This window comes from Lissotriton vulgaris, chromosome 5 (assembly GCF_964263255.1).
Source record: "Lissotriton vulgaris chromosome 5, aLisVul1.2, whole genome shotgun sequence".
NCBI lineage: Eukaryota > Metazoa > Chordata > Amphibia > Caudata > Salamandridae > Lissotriton > Lissotriton vulgaris.
In genome coordinates, this window is record NC_141693.1 from 183,007,541 (window position 1) to 183,026,613 (window position 19,073).

A 19,073-nucleotide genomic window follows, 5' to 3' on the forward strand; every position below is an offset into this window, starting at 1 on the left:
AGGATTTTGTCTTAAGTTAGTTCTGTGAATCGGGCCCCAAGAGTCTGAAGGCGGGGCAAACAAAAAAAATGAACATACTTCAGAGAGCATGTGTGTTTTTACTCTGCTTGTCACTTATGGAGTGGAACTACACTGACAGAGCCACTTACCAGCTTGAGGAGGACGGCTTTCAAGATTTCTTATCCAGTTTAGCGTCTGGGAATATTCACAAGGTGAGGAATTAACAGTTAGAAGTATCCAGCAGGAAACTGGGAACAGACAGCTGCTTTCCACCACAGACAGATGAAGGGTGAATTCTATTCAGCCTTTACATTTTGACTTCTACTCCCAGCAGAGCAATACGTTTTTGAGGGCATGCTATGATGACGAGTATATGCAGACTGTACTACAATGTAAATACGTCCTACAACAGGTGTCACATCATCCCATCTTCACATACTTAACAAAGCCTAATTTAATACATTGCTTGAAGGAACTGATTGACATAGAAAAGAGAACTCTGAAGTGCGGGACAGACAGGTTTTATTGCACAATAAAATATTTTAACAGTTTTACAAGAACAAGGGAAATACATACCACCCAAAATGTCCAGCATATCACTTTCATGGTGGGTATAAACAAATGCAATTCCAGAAACACAGTTCATGACAATACAGAAACATTTAAGGAATGCTCCACATAAGCTGCTTCTTCCTGGGTTAGTGGAGGTCAGCATAGGTTTTGGGGAGATATACCACTAACCTCTGCAACTATACCAATGAAGGCATGTCATGTCACAGTTCAATTGACGACACCAACAAAATGCTATAGCCATATGGTGACCAATGTTTTACCCAATCACACACTCAAAGAGTGAACACTATGGCACACAGCCAACCTGTGTTAAAAAACGGCCACCAACATCGCCTTTCCTTTCAGAAAGGCAGTAGAATGTCCTGAAAGTCACCAAGCACATATTGGTGGACTGCCCTACAGCTTACAGCCATGTAAACTTTCTCCCCAGTTACCTGAGTCATGAGTGATACCTCTCACATTCCCTTTGTAGGATGGACTTTTTAACACCATAGCAGCAGTACAGTGCGTTCTCCATTAGAGATTGCCTTGGAAGGGATAGAATGTTTGCTGGTTTCTGAAATCTTTTCATAACAAGAAAAAGAGCAGCGATATTTCAGAAAACAACTAGATGAGATTGTAGGCTTCTGATTGGCCAGAACAACCAATGTGAACTAATTTTTGAGATCATAACCCACCACCAAATATAGTTAGCCTTGAAAAGGATTTTAAAACTGGTTGCAGTAGCCATACATACATATACACACCTTGATGCCATGGTGAGCTGACAGGATGATCAGTTAGAGATCTTCAGGATAAAATACAAAAAAGAGAGACATGATCAATCTGAACACTGCAAACTAAGGCCCTCATTTACTTAAAGGTATGCATGGGTGCCTCTGTGATTCAAAAGATAGCATCAATTTAGTTACCATCCTAAAGATCCATGGACATACTGCTAAACTGTGTTGCATCTTAAGAGCTCTCTAGCTAACTTTAGTAAATGAGGGCTTAGTACTTCAGAATATTGCTATCTTTGGTAGGGATAGCTCCCTAGTCCCACGACAGGCATTCCTGAAGATATATCTATACTTCTAATCTATAGGAAAAGTAAGGAACTTATGCTTCTTCTGTCTAGAAGTACCTTCTCTGAAAACGTGTCTGTCACACTTTCAGAAGCTCCACCCAGCAGAGCATTTTAACGTTGATGCAACAGTTATCCGAAGCCCCAGTCCTCTCTTCCCCCATGTCCTACAAATGAAACAATGCATGGTTATGTTTACTGGGGGGAGGGGGGTGATTCACAACACTTGGGTGCTACAATACAGCACTACATCTCAGACTGGCAACTTTGTAATTGAAAAATCAGAGATAAAGAGGTTTCTCAAAAGGGTCCAAAATAGCCTCTACGCTGGTCTAGCAAAGAGATGCCCTCTGTCTAATAAGAGTGTTTCAGTTCTGTTTTCCATTCACCCCTCAACTCAGTTAAAAAAGAAAACCTCAATAAAAGGAGGTGTAATGGTGAGACTTGAAGGCAGAGAAACCCTGAGTGCAGAAATGATATTTTACAAAACAAACTGAAAAAACAGCACACAATCCCTTGTGGAAGAATTAAGGAGGACGCCAGTCACTTGTTAGCACCGTATTATACATATATATATATATATATATATATATATATACATTAATAATTAAAGTCTGTCCTTGTAAACAATATTTGAGTCCTTCAAAAGGAGCTTCGGTCCATGGCTTCCGGGGCCTTAGTATAAAAAAAGTCTTATAAATAGCACTTGTAGCACCCTAAAGAGTTACAGGGAAAGGTGAGTGTCTCTTGTCTTTTCGGCCCTTCACTCCCCTGTTCGTGAGGAAGGAGGTAGGACGAGGTTGTTGCACCCCACGATGGGTATGTTTGAGGCCAGTTCTTCCCTTCAACTGAAGCACACCGGTCCGATGGTGAAGCCGAAGTAGTGCGAGGTCTCCCCATTGTGAAACACAGCCACATCCCTCACAGGCAGCAACGCCAGCTCCTCGGTGGCGAAGGTCAGGATGGTGTCCATGAGCACAGACTCGTTCTGGAACTACAAGGAAGCTGGTATTAATGGTTAGAATAATGAAGGATCCACGCCGTTCCCATATGGGAGCTCATGACCGAACAGAGGACGGAGATCCTCGCCTTTCCATCCCAGATAGTATATAGGCTTGGATAAAATGACCAGTGCTCCTTCCCTCTAATGGCGAATGGATAAACGACTGCACAGAGCACTAGTTCCACTATTCACACCTCTCTCCCTTGCCCCAGTCTGCCACACCCCATTGAAATAGGCCACAACTGGTGTTCCTAAGAAGACATGGTAGTCCCTGGGGTCGCGTATTTCTTTCAGGAGGTCTATGTGCACTCAGACGGCATGAAAGGTCTTGAAACAATACAGCACTGATGAAACTGTGTCACAATCCCTGAGAGGATGTGGGGGCCCATAGCAGTTTTTGTAAGAGCTGCGAGAAATATAGAGATGAAGTATGCAAAGCAATGTTCCTGAGTGAGAAACCGATAAAGGGGCTTTCTGCATGCGTTTGCCCTTATGAGGGTTCGAGCACCTCAGTGTAAGGGGATGTGTATTAATAATAGTATGTCATAGGTATTTGTGAGAGTGTGAATGTTTATGGAGAGCCATGATAGAAATGTTGATATGTAGCAAGGCATTGACTGAGGTTCCTATTGTGTACCAAAGTGAATTCAGGAAACAAATTAAACGCCAATTAGGAGTCGCTTTATTCATAACTACTTACCTAAATAAAATCTACCACCCTGTATTTCACTCTGGGTTATGTACCTGTCCCTCGTGATGTAATTAGTAATATTGCTGTTGAGCCAATCAGTCTCTTACCTCGCACCCTTGCAGCACTGCCAGATAGCTCTGCTCCCTGGTATCAGCTAAGAACTTGACCTCTTTCTCTGCTGTTTTCCCCTCCTTCTCTGGATCCGTCCGGCAGGAGTATGTGACCGTCTGTGTGGCAAGGGCACTGTGCAGCTTGAGAAAGCGTAACTGCACTGTGTTACTGTCTGCATACTCAAACTACAAAGATAAGTGACAGAAAGGGTCAAATCCACCCTAATGAACATGAGTGTGCTTCAAAAGCTGATTATCTCTGGCACCTCAAAGACATTCTGTCAATATTAGGAAAGTCCCAATTATCTTTGGAACACTGAAGAGATGCTGCGATCCTTGGCACATGAAGGATATGACTAGCCAATCCATACGAAACTTAAAAACACATTATCAACACAATGAAATTCGCCTGATCTTACACCGAAATAACATGTGGCTCACACTAAGAAAATCAATGAAGTTTCACGCACCTCAGAAAATAAATTACTTAACTTTTGGTAATGCTCTTTCTGTTGAATACTCACCTTTTAAATTCCTCCAGTCTCAATAAGAAAATGCTTTCTGCAAAAGCCACCACGCAACAATATAAGGCTCCCTCTGACTCAGTGGCAGCTTTGTCCCACCTTTGGAATTGAAGATACGGACTTTAAGTAGATGCAACATCCTTTTAAATAAAAGTAACTTCTGCACCCTCAGATGATGAGCAACAGAAAAATCAGTAATCTAAATATGACCTCTTTATGCCCCAAACTCAGGCCAGTCCATCTTCCTACAAACACTTACACCATCTCTGCTCACAGATCCCACGGTCCCCATATATTGGGGTGGTGACTTTAACGTGGTGCAAGATCTTGAACTGGACTGCTCTCTCGCCCTATCCCGGGGGTACAATCTATTAAGCTGGCACAACATATGACGGAGTGGGTGTCTAACATGCAGATGGATGATGGATGTATGGTGTAGGTTACATCCCCAGAAACGCACTTACTCACACTATTCGACAATACATGATTTATATACATGAATAAATGCTGTGCTTTGCTCGGACAATGCCCTCCACAGCATATTATACTCTGACTATTTGGCAAGTGAGCTCTCTGATCATGCCCCGCTTTACCTGAGTTTGTCCTGGGGCATGAGGCGCCCCGAGATTTTGACTTTGCGCTTGCCGAGTGCCAAGCTGGCAGACTCATCCTACTGGGCCACCCTCCTAAACTCCATTGAATCTTACTTCTCAGTACGCGAGGGAACTGCCTTGTCAGCTGAGTGGAATGGGATGCCTTTAAGGCTGTTCTCCGTGGGCACACCATCAAGGCAACTTATGGCACCCAGTAAAACACTGACCACTGCACTTCACACTCATGAGTCAGCAATACAGAGCTGCGAACAACTCATCCACACCGACCCCCAGGTCGGCCAAGCTCTAGCCCAGGCTCGCTTGGAGTATAAAAGCGCAATGGACTACAAAACATATTTGGCAGGCAGACACAGGGAAGGTGACAGGGCAGGTAGGCTGCTCACGTGGCTATTGCAATCTGACACTGCACAGCCCCCCATCACTGTCATATACACACTCACTGGGACCCTAGTGAACACACAGGAAGCCATCAACCAATCATATTGTGAGTACTATACACAGCATTTTACGTGGCCCCAGCCATGCATGACCCCACTTCCGTTCAGGACTTCCTTATGGAGATATAACTCCCACAGATCATACCTGCCCATTATGATGCCCTAGAGGATCCCATTGCGCTTGACTAGACCACGGACGCCATTGGGCAGCTAGCAAGACACCGGGGATGGATGGTTGGCCATCGGAGTTTTATTCAACCTTCTTCGAACAACTTGCACCTAGGCTAGCCAAAGTGTATGCTGAAGCCTTCAAGATAGACGGGTTGCCTCCTACCCTGAGGGAAGCAACACTAGTGATTCTGCCAAAACCAGGCTGCGACCCTCTCCAAATGGCTTCCTATCACCCTCTGTCGATGTTGAACGTCGACTACAAAATCCTCTGGAAATTACTAGCAAGCAGGTTAATCAATGTAGTTCCCCTGTTAGTGCACGAAGACCAAAATGGCTTTATACCAGGACGTAACACTGGTTTGTACCTGCAACGCCTGTTTACACTGCTGGATTGGGCGTAGGGTGAGGCGGAGAGGCCCTGGGTCGCTTTGTTAGATATCGAGAAGGCATTAGACAATTTGAGCTGGGATTATCTCATAGCGGTGCTGGCATTGGTGCCAACTTCATAAGGTAGATAAGTTTGTTGTATTTCAGACTGCAAGCTAGCGTGAAGACGGGTTGCACCATTCTCTTTAACTTTCCCGATAGCGCAGGGAACACGCCAGGGTTGCCTCTGTCGCCGATTCTTTTTACCCTCGCCATTGAGCCACTGGTGTGCAGATTGCACCTGCGTGTTACTGACTGGGGCCTGCAGGTTGATTGACGGTGGCACCTATCGCTATACGCTGGCGACACATTAATATATCTGCGCGGCTGGACTGAGATAATACAGTCGATTACGGACATTTTGGATGCACATGTGAGAGTTTCAGGGCTCCAAGTTAACTGGACTAAGTTGATGGTGTTCCCAATGACTGCAATGTTGCCGGACCAGAGGCGACGGGCACCAGGCACAGCATTGACATGGGCGTTTGACACATTTAAGTACCTGGGGGTTCAGATTTATCATTTAGGAGCTGATACTGTTGATGGAAATCTAGGCTAGGCCATAGCTAGAGCCTGCCGACTCTCCCATTTTGGTAGGGCCTCCCCTTATCCCCCATGAGCCGGGTAGCCATTTCTAATATGTTGGTCCTTCCCCTCCTCTTATACTTCTTCTAGACACTCCCCTACCACCTGCCTCACTCTCTTCAGGGAGCTTGAAGCCTTCTTGGTCTCCCTGATATGGGGTAGCACAAGGGCCAGGGTGTCTCTACATAAACTATACTTGCCATTATCGGATGGTGGCTTGGGCGCCCCAAACTATGAGCAATACTATGCAGCTGCTCAACTGCAGTGGCCACTGCAGTGGCTTGCTAAGAGCAACCTCACGGAGATGACTATGTGTGCCTTGACATGAGATTCCCCAACATTGATGGAATGGATGTCAGGAACAACTACTCTGACTCAGAAAAAAATGAGGCAACATACTAATGGCAGCGGCCAGTTGGCACTGGTGCAGATATGTGACACCTACTGACCGAACGACGCCATATGCCCGTGGCCTGCCGCTGGAACTCCTCCCCGGTACATTCTCCTGTCATGGGCATCCAGAACTGAGGCTATTGAAGGAGAGAAGGCTAGACATATGGGGAGACATGCTTGCAGACTCGCAATTGCAAACATTCGAGGAACTGGTAGACACATACAAAGTACCGCAAGATTCCTTTCTATTGCATGCCTTGCTCATGCGTCACCCTCCATGAGCGTGGGGCGGTGACCGAGTGGAGCCTGCTACATTGCACCTGCTTCAAACACTGCTCACTCATGGCCGAGGTAGACATGCTGTAAAAGCTATCTATATCTCTTTTAGACTTGATGACCCGCCGGCACTGGCAATACTACGCGGATACTGGGACGCCGAGTATACCCTCTCTGACAAGCAGTGGCTGCAATCTCTCAACTACCCAAAAATCATATCGACCAGCGGCAGATTGAAGTACACTCAATTACATTTTTTACACCACACGTACCTCACACCCCACAGGTTGGCATGCATGTACCCCACTGTAGCGGACATATGCCCTAGATGCTGAAATCAGGGAGCCACATTAACACGCATGGTGTGGAACTGCACCGGTATTCAAACATTTTAGTCCGCGGTGGCCAATGTGCTTGCAGAGGTGACAGACACACAGATAGAGGTGGGAACCCTTCCCTTTCTGTTGGGTTTCACAAGACGCAATGTGTCTCGTAAGGGCCTGAACAAGTTTTTAGATCTTCCCCTGAGCTTAGCCAAGCGTAAGATAGCTATGGCATGGAAGGCGCCATCGGGCACCAGTGTACACGCTTGGATGCTTGACCGCCGCAGGTCACTTGTATCGAAACACACAAATCAATTGGAGACTAAAGCAAGAGCAACAGCGCCCCAGTGCTGGATTCCTACACAATAGCAAGATTACTTGTCAGCGATTAAGGCTAAGCTGCCCGTAGCAGCCTCTCCCTCTTAGATCCGCTTCCCGGCATAGGACCCTGGGTCTCTTTGGACACCCACGATCCCTAAAAAGCATGAACACACATGCTTGCAAACACAAGGTACCTTAGCCCTCCACATTTTTCTCCTCCCTTCCTGCCTACCCCTTTTCCTCCGAATATCTCCCTCTTCTCCTCTCCCCCCTTCCCCCCCCCCAACCACCCGGCACATCTACTAACAGCGACTTATCACACCCCTGCAGTTCTACGTATGTCACCCACTGGTATATCAGATCGTCAGACACAATTACTATGGTAGTTACACAAAGAGATCATTTTCTTTCTTTTCTTTTGTTCCTCTTGTTCAGGTTAAGGCTATTTTACACATGTATACGACTTGATGGTGATATGGTTCCAAGGAATAATGGCAGATTCCCTTCGGTTATTCTGATTTACCTTGACAATTTATATTGGAACTATCCCGCAAAGTGAAGTGGAGAACCAACCAACAAGGTGGACTTTAATGTATCTTAGCTGAGTTTTTTACCCTGCACCCCAGCCATGCCATTCCGATTATTGTTATTTAGCAATGTCAGTGTTGGATTGAATTGTCATGCAAATGTCAACGATGTTTTCTTGTCAAAATCAATAAAAATCATTTACAAAAAAAAAACGGGAGCTGCTCCTGCCTCCCCTGCCAGTCGCAGATAGCGCCTGTTGGTCTGCAAGAAAGAGATGAGGAATAAGTGTCCTGTAGGTGCAACGCTACCATCCAGTCCCCGGGGCAGAGGACGTCCAAAAGCTGGACCAGGGTGAACATCTTGAAGATCAAGTTACTTACATTAGGTAACGCATTATCTGGTAGGGACTCTATCTAGCAGCAGATGCCTTACTTTTGAATTTCCCAGGCGTCAAGCGGGATCTGGAAACTTTTGTTTGAGCAATAACACTTGCGAGTGCCGTCGGGTGGCTCCATTTGGATCAGGGTAACGATGTAATTGTTAGGATCGGTTATGACTTTGCAATCGCCTATATAGGCGCCACCCAGGCATGCGGACATCAGGGCCGGTAAGGAATCTGCAGCTAGATAGAGTGTCTACCAGATAATGCGTTACCGAAAGTAAGTAACTTGTTCATCTAATAGAGACTTCTACCTCCAGATTCCTTACCTTTGAATTAGATACCCACACCGTACCATCACGGTGGTGGGTTGCGGACCAATACCTTACACTAGGAAGTCCTGCAGGACCGAACACGCAAAATGCCCATCCCTGCAGACCTGACTGTCCAGGCAGTAGTGTTTGGCAAACGTGTGCAAAGATACCCACATTGCTGCCTGACAGATGTCCAGGACTGGGACACCCCAAGCCAAGACCGTAGTTGCCGCCTTTCCCGTGCTGGAATGGGCGCTTAACCCCTTCCGCGCGGATGACAAAGCCAGCTCGTCATGGGAGTTACCTGCGCTACGCGCATGACGAGCTGGCTTTGTCACGTAACACAGGATTTTTAAAAATCCAGCGCACAGCGGGAAAACGCGGTAGCGCGGAAGAGGTTAATTCCTCAGGGGACTGCTTCTTACCCAGGGCATTGCAGATTTTAATGCAGTGAGTGACCCAGCGAGAGGTTGTCCTTTTCTGCACTGCCCGCCCCTTCTTAGCTCCCCACAAAGAGTTGGTCATCTACCCGGAACTCTTTTGTGCGGTTAAGGTAGAACGATAAAGCTCTTTTTGGATCCAGGCCTTAGAGACTCTCCTCTTCCTTAGAGGGATGTAGTGGAGCAAAGACGGTGGGCAGCCTGATTGACTGACCCAGATGGAATGGGGTCAACACCTTCAGCAAGAATGATGCACGGGTGCAAAGCACCACTTTGTCTGGAAAATACATCATGTAGGGAGGCGTACAAGATAACGCCTGCAACTCACTAACCTTCCAGGCAGATGTTATCGCCATTAGAAAGGCTGTCTTGATGGTAAGCAGCAGGAGGAGACAGTTGTGCACAGGCTAGAAGGGAGCACACATAAGATAAGTGAGAACCAAATTAAGGTCCCAGTGCGGCATAACAAAGGGCCTGGGCGGAAACAAATGAGCCAGCCCCTTCAAAAACCTATTTACAATTGGAGACCTAAAGAGAGAGGGTTGGTCTCGCAGCCGCAAAAAAGCAGACAGAGCAGAAAGCTAACCTTTGATAGTACCCAAAGCTGAGCCCTGTTGGGAAAGGGTTAGAATGTATAGAAGAACAGTGGAAAGAGAAGCAGAAAGAGAGTCAATAGAAATTTTCTCCACAGTATAATACACATTTCTGCCAATGGCAGGCATATACTGTCTTAGTGGCGGGCTGCCTGGCCACTAAAATAAAATTGCATTCTTTAGTAGGCAGGTCCAGAGCCATCAACTGCTGCTGCTCAATCTCCATCCATGGAGGTGCAGAGTTGACCGGTTCAGGTGGAGGACCTTCCCCTTCTTCTGTGAAAGAAGATCCTCCCTAATGGGCAGCCTGATCGGAGGATCGATGCCTATTTTCAGAAGCTCTGGATACCAGACTCTCCTCACCCAGTCCAGAGCCACAAGAATTACTTGGGCCTGATCGCACCTGGGTTTCTTCAGAACCCTGAGCAGGAGTGGTATGGGTGAAAAGAGAACTTGAGCCACCTCCGACTGGAGACGCCATTGGTGATCTGCTAGGCACCGACAGCTGAGTGCGTCCACCCTGGCATTCCGAGAACTTGCCAGGTGGGGAACCACCAGGGTTATGCCCCGCTGTTCCAGCCATGTCCAGAGACGCAGGGCCTCTCGACAAAGGGTCCATGACCCCACCCGGCCCTGCTTGTTGCAGTACCACATGGTGTTGTCCGGGAACAATTGCACTAATTTCCCCTAGGAGCCCCAATTCCGCCGGAGACCTGTGTTCCCTGATCTCCACCTCTCCCAGATGGCCGTCCAATCCCAGAAGTGATGCATCTGTCACAACTGTGAGCACTAGTTGTGGAAGGAGAGGGGTCTGCCATTGATCCAATCACAGTTCGTCAACCACCACTGCAGTTCCCTCACAGTTCCTTGCGAGATCTGGACCACGTCGGTGAGATTTCCCTGATGCTGTGCCCACTGGAACTTCAGGTACCACTGCGGAGCCCGCATACGCCACCTGGCATGCTTTACCAACAGAATGCAGGAGGCCATGAGGCCCAACAGTCTCAGAGTCATTCTCACCAACATTCAGGAAACATCAGAATCATTACATGAATATCCTGGACTCGCTGCTCGGGAGGATATGCCCGAAACTGCACTGTCTCCAGAACGGCCCAGATGAAAAAGGGAGCGTCTGAGAAGAAGTCAGGTGTGACTTCAGGATGTTTATATAAAACCCCAGCGAATGCAGGAGGTGCGCCGTAGTCTGAAGGTGGGAGCTGACAGCCTGGGCGAGAATGCCTTCAACAGCCAGTAGGCTAGGTAGAGGAAGACTTGCACCCCTAACCTGCGGAGATGAGCTGCAACCACCGCCATCACTTTTGTGAATACCCAAGAGGCACGCGTAAGGCCGAAGGGGGGGCATGGTAAACAGAAAGTGCTCGCGGCTTACCTTGAACCACAGGTAATGCCTACGGCCCAGCAGGATGGGGATGTGGGATGTGGGCTGGGGATGTGAAAATACCATCCTGCAGGTCCAACGCTACCATCCAGTCTCCTTGGTCTAGGGCAGACAAGACATGAGCCAGAGCGAGCATCTTGCATTTCTCCTTCTTTACGAAGAGATTGACGGTCCGAAGATCTGAAATGGCCATAACCCTTTGGTTTTCAGGATCAGAAAGTGGTGGGAATAACAGCTCATGCCTACTTATGAATCCAAGACCCTCTCTATAGCTCCCTTAGCCAGGGGAGCTGTAACTTTCTCTTGGAGCAATTTTAAATGATACTCCGCCAGCTGTTCTTGATTTGGCAGAATGGAAGAGAGGAAAAAAAGGAAAGGCAGAGAATAGCCCTCCTGAATGATCTGCAAGACCCCCTTGTCCGTTGTTATGGACCTCTGGTGGGGGAGATGATGATGGATTCTCCCATAACCTGGAGTGGTGTGGTCTTGCAGTCAGACTAGGAGTGCTTGCAGGCTGTGGCTGCCAACGGTAGGGTGGCCAATGACTTCTGGCTTCCATTCCTGGGTCAGAATGAACTGCGTCCACATCCCCGCACAACTTGGGAAGTCTGCCCAGGAAGGTGGCTGGTACACAGCTGATGAGTCTGGAAACCCCTTCCATTGCCACGAAAAGGGCGAAAGCTAGACTGGACACGAGGTGTAGAAGAGAAGCCCAAGTATCTAGCCGTAGCTCGAGAGTCCTTGAACCTCACTAGTGCTGAGTCTGCCTTCTCCCCAAAAAGATGGGATCAATCAAATGGCATGTCCTTCAAATTTGTCTGGACATCGCCAGAGAAGCCAGTTGTCCTAAGCAAGGCATGGTGCCTCAGGCCACTGTCGTTAAAATTGGCCTGCCCAGTGAATGAGTCGTGTCAATGCCACATCTTACTATAAATTTTGCTGCATCTCTCCCATCCTTAACTGCCTGAAAGAGTACAGCCCGGCCCTCCACTGGGACTTGTGGCAGCACTTGCGCAACCATCTCCCAAATGGAGTGGGAGAAACGGCCTAATAAGCATGCAGTATTCACCGAACGCGATGCCAGGCTGGAGGAAGAAAACATCTTCTTTCCAAGTAACTCGAGCATCTTGGATTCCCTATCCAGTGGTGTGGAAGGGAACGTGCCTTGGGAGGTAGAAGCCTGCACCACCAAGCTTTCAGAGGTGGGCTGTTGGCTAAGAAACTTTGGGTCGCCTGAAGCAGGGCGATGGCCCTGCGCAGTTGTCCTATTCACAGAGCTCCCTGTGCAAGAATTGGGCCACGCGCCTTAAGGACATCAGTAAGTGCCTCATTGAAGGACAAAAGGGGTTCAGAGGTGGAAGCCCCAGGTTGAAGCACTTGGGTCAGGATATTAGTCCTGACCTGCACAGAGGGCAACTCTAGTCCAAGGACCTAGGCTGCTCTCTTAACTACCGTGACATAAGATGAACCCTCCTCTGTAGCCACAGTTGGCAGAGAGAGCATGCCAATATCTAGGGAAGTGTCCAGTCCACTGGCCTCCCCGACTTCCCCATAGCAGTCCATCTGTTCTGCAGAAACCTGTTGGTGATCTAAAGGGTCCCTCCTATTCCTCTCCCGAGTCTAAAACATCCTCCAAATGCTCAGGTGACAACATAGACCCCTGGGCTCTGTCGATGTCGGAATTGGCACAGAACAACATCATTTTGGTTCTGTGTCATAGAGGATAAGGATGGAGCTGGCACCCGCAGCACCGACTTCGGGTTTGATGCCAGGGGAGGTTGCGATGGCATGACCGGCGTCGCCCCAGATCTGGGATTGGATCCCTGAGGCCCCACTGGTGCCAGTGGTTGGAGCTGACAGCGTTGAATCCAATGTGGCCCCTTCTGACTCCGCGGGGCCTTCGGGCTCACCAGAGGAGTTGTCCTGCTCAAAAAAATACGATGCATGACAGTCGGGGCGAATATGAAGTCCACTTGGACTTCTTCATGTGCCTCTTCCCAGAGTGTCCCAAAGATCTTGAGTGGGATGAAGAGGACTTGAGGCTCCTGGAGTGGTCCAGCAACCTCCTCTTCTTTGATCGGGACAGGGACCTCAGCGGAGTCTCGATGGATGGTGTTGACTGCCGGGTTGCAAGAAGCTCCATAGCCCGCTCCCACCAGGCCTTTGGAGCCATAGCCGGAAAGGCCGAGCGCGACTTAGAATCGTGGACGTGCTAAAAAAACAGAGACAGACAAGCTGGGGGTCAGTAACTGACATCATGCGGTGACAGGCACTGCATGGTTTAAACCCTGCCTTCCCTGAAGACATCCTCCCAGACGACGTTGGAAAAAATTCTGAAGTCGACAAAAAGTTAAAAAAAATCCTATCAAAAAGCGACAGAGGGGTAGCTCTTCCCAGATCAGCGCTTGACCGGCACGGATAAAAAAGAGCTGGGGTCCGCGTGCCCGGTGATGCCTATTCAGGTGACCTCAATGTCATAACAGATGCTAACAACACCCCTGAAGTCAGTCAAGAGCCAAATAGAGCCACCCGATGGGGTGCAAGGGGTATTGCTCGAGCAAATGTTTCCAAATCCAGCCTGAAGCCTGGGAAATTCAAATTAGGGAATCCTCAGCCTGAAGTCTCTATCAGATTTTGTCATTCCGCAGGAAGGCAGTCAGAGGGTGTAGGAAGCTGACTCTGTATATACTATACCAAAGTAAGGTATAGTGTGAACAGAGTCCAGGGAGTGCCCAGAGGTATAGCAGAGGTTAAATTAGACAAGTTATAACATCTCTCTTTGTGGTAGTGTGGGCGAGCAGCTAGTATTATCAGGAGGGTGTGTGTAGGAGGCTGGCTTAGTATATGTTGCACACTTATTTAAATGAAACACCCTGCACTAATCCAGATGAACAAGTCACTTACCTTTGGTAATGCTTTTTCTGGTGGATACAGTATCTGCCTGTGGATTCCTCACCTTGTGAATATTCCCTGCGCCAACAGCATTTGGAAATTTTATGTGGCTCTCCACGCCGATGAGGATGACGTCACAATAGCATGGCTCAGCTGACGTTACCGGAGCCATAAGAGAGCCTTGTCGGCGTGATGATGTCAGTTACCCCCTTTTTTTCCGTGCCTTCGAGGCACACAGGCGGTCCGACAACAAATATAAAATACACAGTACACAGCATTTAAACCAATACACATAGTGTGAAATGAATGCAGGAAAGAAAATAGAATAATACACTTCCCATGAAAGTAACAGATAGAATTATAACATTGTCACTTTTGAAGGTCTACAAGGGTAGACAATGGGGAGGCGGGTGGGTCTGTGAGGAATCCACAGGCAGATACTGTATCCACCAGAAAAAGCGTTACCGAAGGTAAGTAACTTGTTCTTCTGATGGATACATCTGCCTGGGAATTCCTCACCTTGTGAATAGAGTCCCACAGCAGTATACACTCCTGTCTGCAACACGGAGTGCGCAAAGTGTCCGTCCCTCCTCACTTCAGAATATAAGCAGTAATGCTTTGCGAAAGTGTGGAGGGAGGCCTAAGTTGCCACTCTACAAATGTCTTCCACAGGAACACCTCTAGATAAGGCAGAAGTAGAAGACTTTGCTCTGGTAGAGAGAGAGCTCTAATACCCCCTGGGGGTTCCTTACCAGCCAAAAAGTAACAGATCTTGATGTACAAGATGTTACACCTGGAAAGAGTGTGCTTGTGCACCGCTCTGCCTTTCCTGTGACCAATGAAGCCCACGAAGAGCTGGTCATCCACACAAAAGTCTTTAGTCCTATCGATGTAAAAACCCACCGCCCTTTTAGGGTCCAGGCGGTGAGGGCTTCATGTTGCTCAAACCTGCTCCTGACATACCGGGACTCTGCAGACCTGCTCCGCTCTCCCCCGCTCCTACACCGCGGCCGCCGAGAGGGGGAGCGTCGAGACTACACTACCCAGCGTCCCTTGCTCCCACACGGGGACGCCGGTAGCAGCGCAACACTCCTGCGCCCGGAGGCGCATAAGAGCGAGCCTCTTGTCCCGCCTCGCGCGACGCGCACGGGAGTCGCCGGGCTGAGCCCGGGCAGAGGGCGGGCCATTCTGTGGCCATCAGGGGCCAGCAGTGGTCGGGTCGGGCTACCCCTCTTCCTCCTTGGAAGGGTGAGGGGGAGCATACAAGGTAGGAAGGGTAATGGACTGCCGCAGATGAAAGGGAGTTACCACCTTAGGCAGAAAAGCAGCCCTTGTCCTGAGTACAAACCTTTCAGCATGAATGGTCAAGATCGGGGGTTTCGAACTCAGAGCTTGTACCTCACTTACCCTCCTTGCCGAGGTAATGGCTACAAGAAAAACTGTCTTAAAGGACAAAAGTCTCAAGGGACACTTGTGCAAGTGTTCAAAGGAAGAACCCATCAAGTAGGTTAAGACAAGATTTAAGTCCCATTGAGGCACAATAAAGGGACTGGGTGGAAACTTGTTAGTAAGGCCCTTAATGAACCTTAACACAATGGTCGATTTGAACAAGGGTGGCTGATCCGGCAAGCAAAGGAACGCCAACAAAGCTGATAAGTAGCTCTTCGCAGTAGCCACAGCAAAGCCCTGCTGGGCTAGATAGAGAGAAAACTGAGGTATGTCTGATAAACGAGCCCTCAAATGGTCAATAGACTTCTCTCCACACCATTCGAAAAATTTGGACCACCTGTAGGAATAGATCGACTTGGTGGAGTGTCGCCTGGCCGATAAAATAACATCCACCACGTCAGACGGGAGAGAGAAAGAGTTCAGGTTGCCCTGTTCAATCTCCAGGCATGAAAGTGCAAGCACTGGAGGTGGGGGTGTAGAACCTGCCCCTGCAACTGCGAGAGGAGGTCTGCCCTGAGAGTCGCAGGCAGGAACGGCATAAAGGGAGCCTGAGCATAAGCCTGAGGAACTCCCAGGTTAAAGGCCATTGGACCCATGGGGCCCGAAGGCGCTCCAGAGGGGTACGAGGCTGATTCCATACATCGCATTAAAGTAATGCGAGGGATCTGTACCCAGGCCAGGGAAAGGTGGGTAGGCCCCCGGGACAGTCTCCGATTCAGGCATTACCGGACTCGGGCCAACCGGCACTGACGGTGGAGCCATTGGAGCCGCAGATTCTTCAGGAACTGGAGCTTCATCTACCGGGACAGGAGCATGAACCGGCGTTGCAGAATGCGCCGTGACCCCTTGGGCGAAGCCGAACGAACTGGAGACACCTGAGTCGAGCTTGAAGGAGATGGCGATACGAAGTCCTTCCGATGTCGAGGAGCCGGCGAAGTCGACTTTGGAGGCGCATCCTTGTCAGAACGGCACCGAGAGCCGTGTCTCCTCTTTTTCTTGTGCTTCTTCGGCTTCGAAGCATGAGCAAACGACGACTTCGACCTGGATCTTGATCTTGATCTCCCCCGACTCCTCATCTCCTTTCTCATCTTCACCATAAAGAGTTTGGCCTCTATTTCTTTCAAAGCTTTGTGGTTCATCTTGCGACAGCAAGAGCAACTCTCAACATCATGGTCCGACAACAAACACCAGACACGTCCTCATGGGGTCAGAGATCAACATACGACCCCCACACTCTCTACAGGGCTTGAAACCAGACTTCCTCAAAGACACGGAGAGTCCCAGAAAACCGTTCGCGTCGACGACACAAAAGAAAAAAGGGAACTGACGTCATCACGCCAATGAGGCTCTCTTATGGCTCCGGTGACATCAGCGGAGCCGCGAGCGGAGCCATGCTATTGTGGCGTGGAGAGCTACGACAAAATTTCCGAATGCTGCTGGCACTGGAGATATTCACAATGTGAGGAATCCGAGGCAGATGTATCCATCAGAAAACACGTATGGTGATTTTAGTGGTGTTAGACAAACATAGAAAGCTCTCTAAGGGCTAGATGTAGGTAATTTGGATTTACTGATTCATAAATATCGAATTTTACCGATTCGATATTTATGAATCGGTAAATCCAATGTAGGTAAAAATTCGGTAAAAAATACCAAATCGTCAGGATTCGGTATTTACCGAATCGGTAATTACCGAATCGGTATTTGCCATTGATTCCTGTGGGCCTGTATGCCCATAGGAATGAATGTCAATTACCGAATCGGTAATTACCGATTTGGTAAATACCGAAAAATTCAAGGGTGGCAGGGTGTCACTTTGACACCCTGTTGCACCCCTGATTAGGACTTGTATGTGTGCCACATGGCACAGGTGTATATGCACAGATTTGCATATACACAGGTATTCGTTATTTACCACCAACTAATAGTTGGTGGTAAATAATGAATCCTTAAAGCCCTGTGGCACTATTTACAGTGCCACCTACATATGAAAATCCAGATTCAGTAATTTTACCAATTCAGTAATTTTACCGAATCGGTAAATTTACCGATTCGGTAAATTACCGATTCGGTAAAATTACCGAATATGCATTTTCATATGCCCCTACATCGTAGTATCCAAATACCGGTCGGTAACGGACGAAAATCTGTATTTTCGGCCGTTACCAACCGGTATTTGGATACCTACATCTGGCCCTAAGTGGTAGCTGTGGAAAGCAGCCTTCAGGCTTAATCCAGAAGGAGTCTAAAGCAGCTTGTTTTACCAGTCGCAATCTTATGGTATTAAGTGAAAAAGAATCACACAGTGTAGTTATAAAAATAGATACTTTATTATAGACCCTCACTAACACAATGTATCATCTCCTACCTGGAGATACCAATACAATACACTAAATATTCAGTACAGAGAGAACAAAGCAGCACAAATCCACAGTGGTCTCCAGTGGGAGACCAAACCATATACTAAAATAGTGGAATTCGAACCATGACTTAGGTCAAGAATGGACCCAGAAGACGGAGAAGAGCCGGCGACCCAAGGAACCACCCAAGGTGAGTATCTAGGAACCCATTGGAGGTCGTGCGCAGTGTGGGAACACAACCGTGTACTCAATGTTAGTCATACGGGTAACTCAGGGTTGCAGTAATGAAGAAAGAGGACCATTCCCAGAGGACTCTGACAAAACCCCGTGGAAGATGGCAGGTTGAACAGTCATTCCATCTGTGGAAACCCCAGGAACCAAGATACCTACACCAGGGAACCCGTAGCATAGGTGTGAAGTGAGGTCGCAAACCGCCGTAGACCACAATGGAGGACTTCAGTGAAAATGCTGCTGGCGTAGAAGGTAAAGGTGTCCGGTGGAATGCTAGGGTGGATTCATGATCAGTAGTACCTGCAAGCAGAGGGGATAGAGTCTATGCTATCCGGGAGTGAACAGGAGGCACAGAAGACCAAAAACCACCGATAACAGTAGCTGCAGGAGAGTTGACAGTGCCCTTGTCGCTGCAACTGTGAGGATCAGATGATGCTGTGGAAGACCAGGAATCATTCATGAGCTGTCCCACATTGAAAGTCGAGAGACAGGGGGTCGGAGTCTGGCGGGAACACCAACAAGCCTTGGCAGCAGCAACAGACGAGGAAAGTGAAGAAGTTGCAGTGTCAGAACCAGCAAGTTCCAAGGGATTCACCAAGTGCAGGGGAGTCCGAGCAGGCCTCGAGTAAGGATGGGAGCCCACTGGAGCCAAAGACTAAGGCATAGGAGTCTCAAGAGGATCTCGAGCAGCTCACCAAGCATGGATGCGGTGAGGACGAGAAGATCTTGGTAGCAAGAGATGCTGGAGGCTGGAGCTTCTTGGAGCTCGATGATTTCTGGAGAAGAGAGTCAACAAGCCTTGGCAACTGGAAGTTGACGTAGTGAACATGGGTACTGCTCCAGCAGTTCAGACAATGGATACTGACTTCAAACTTGCTGAGAAGCCAGTGAAGGTCTCGGGGGAGTTGTTGCCTGTGTTGCTGAGCCTTTTGGAGTCCGTGAGACATCAGGAGCAGCTGACCAGTCAGCTTGGTTGCG

General features: G+C 48.4%; 1 protein-coding gene across 1 annotated transcript in view; it reads right to left on the bottom strand.

Annotated features, from left to right (window-relative positions):
- Positions 1 to 512: 512 nt before the first annotated feature.
- The window catches only part of LOC147710433 (collagen alpha-1(II) chain-like), a 218,560-nt gene continuing 199,999 nt past the window's right edge, over positions 513 to 19,073 (bottom strand). The window contains exons 12-13 of the mRNA XM_086920000.1: positions 3,438 to 3,626; positions 513 to 2,630 (exon numbers count right to left, since the gene is read on the bottom strand). Of these exons, the coding sequence (XP_086776126.1) occupies positions 2,481 to 2,630; positions 3,438 to 3,626 (339 nt within the window). The 3' untranslated portion in view covers positions 513 to 2,480. The remainder of the gene's footprint in view (positions 2,631 to 3,437; positions 3,627 to 19,073) is intronic.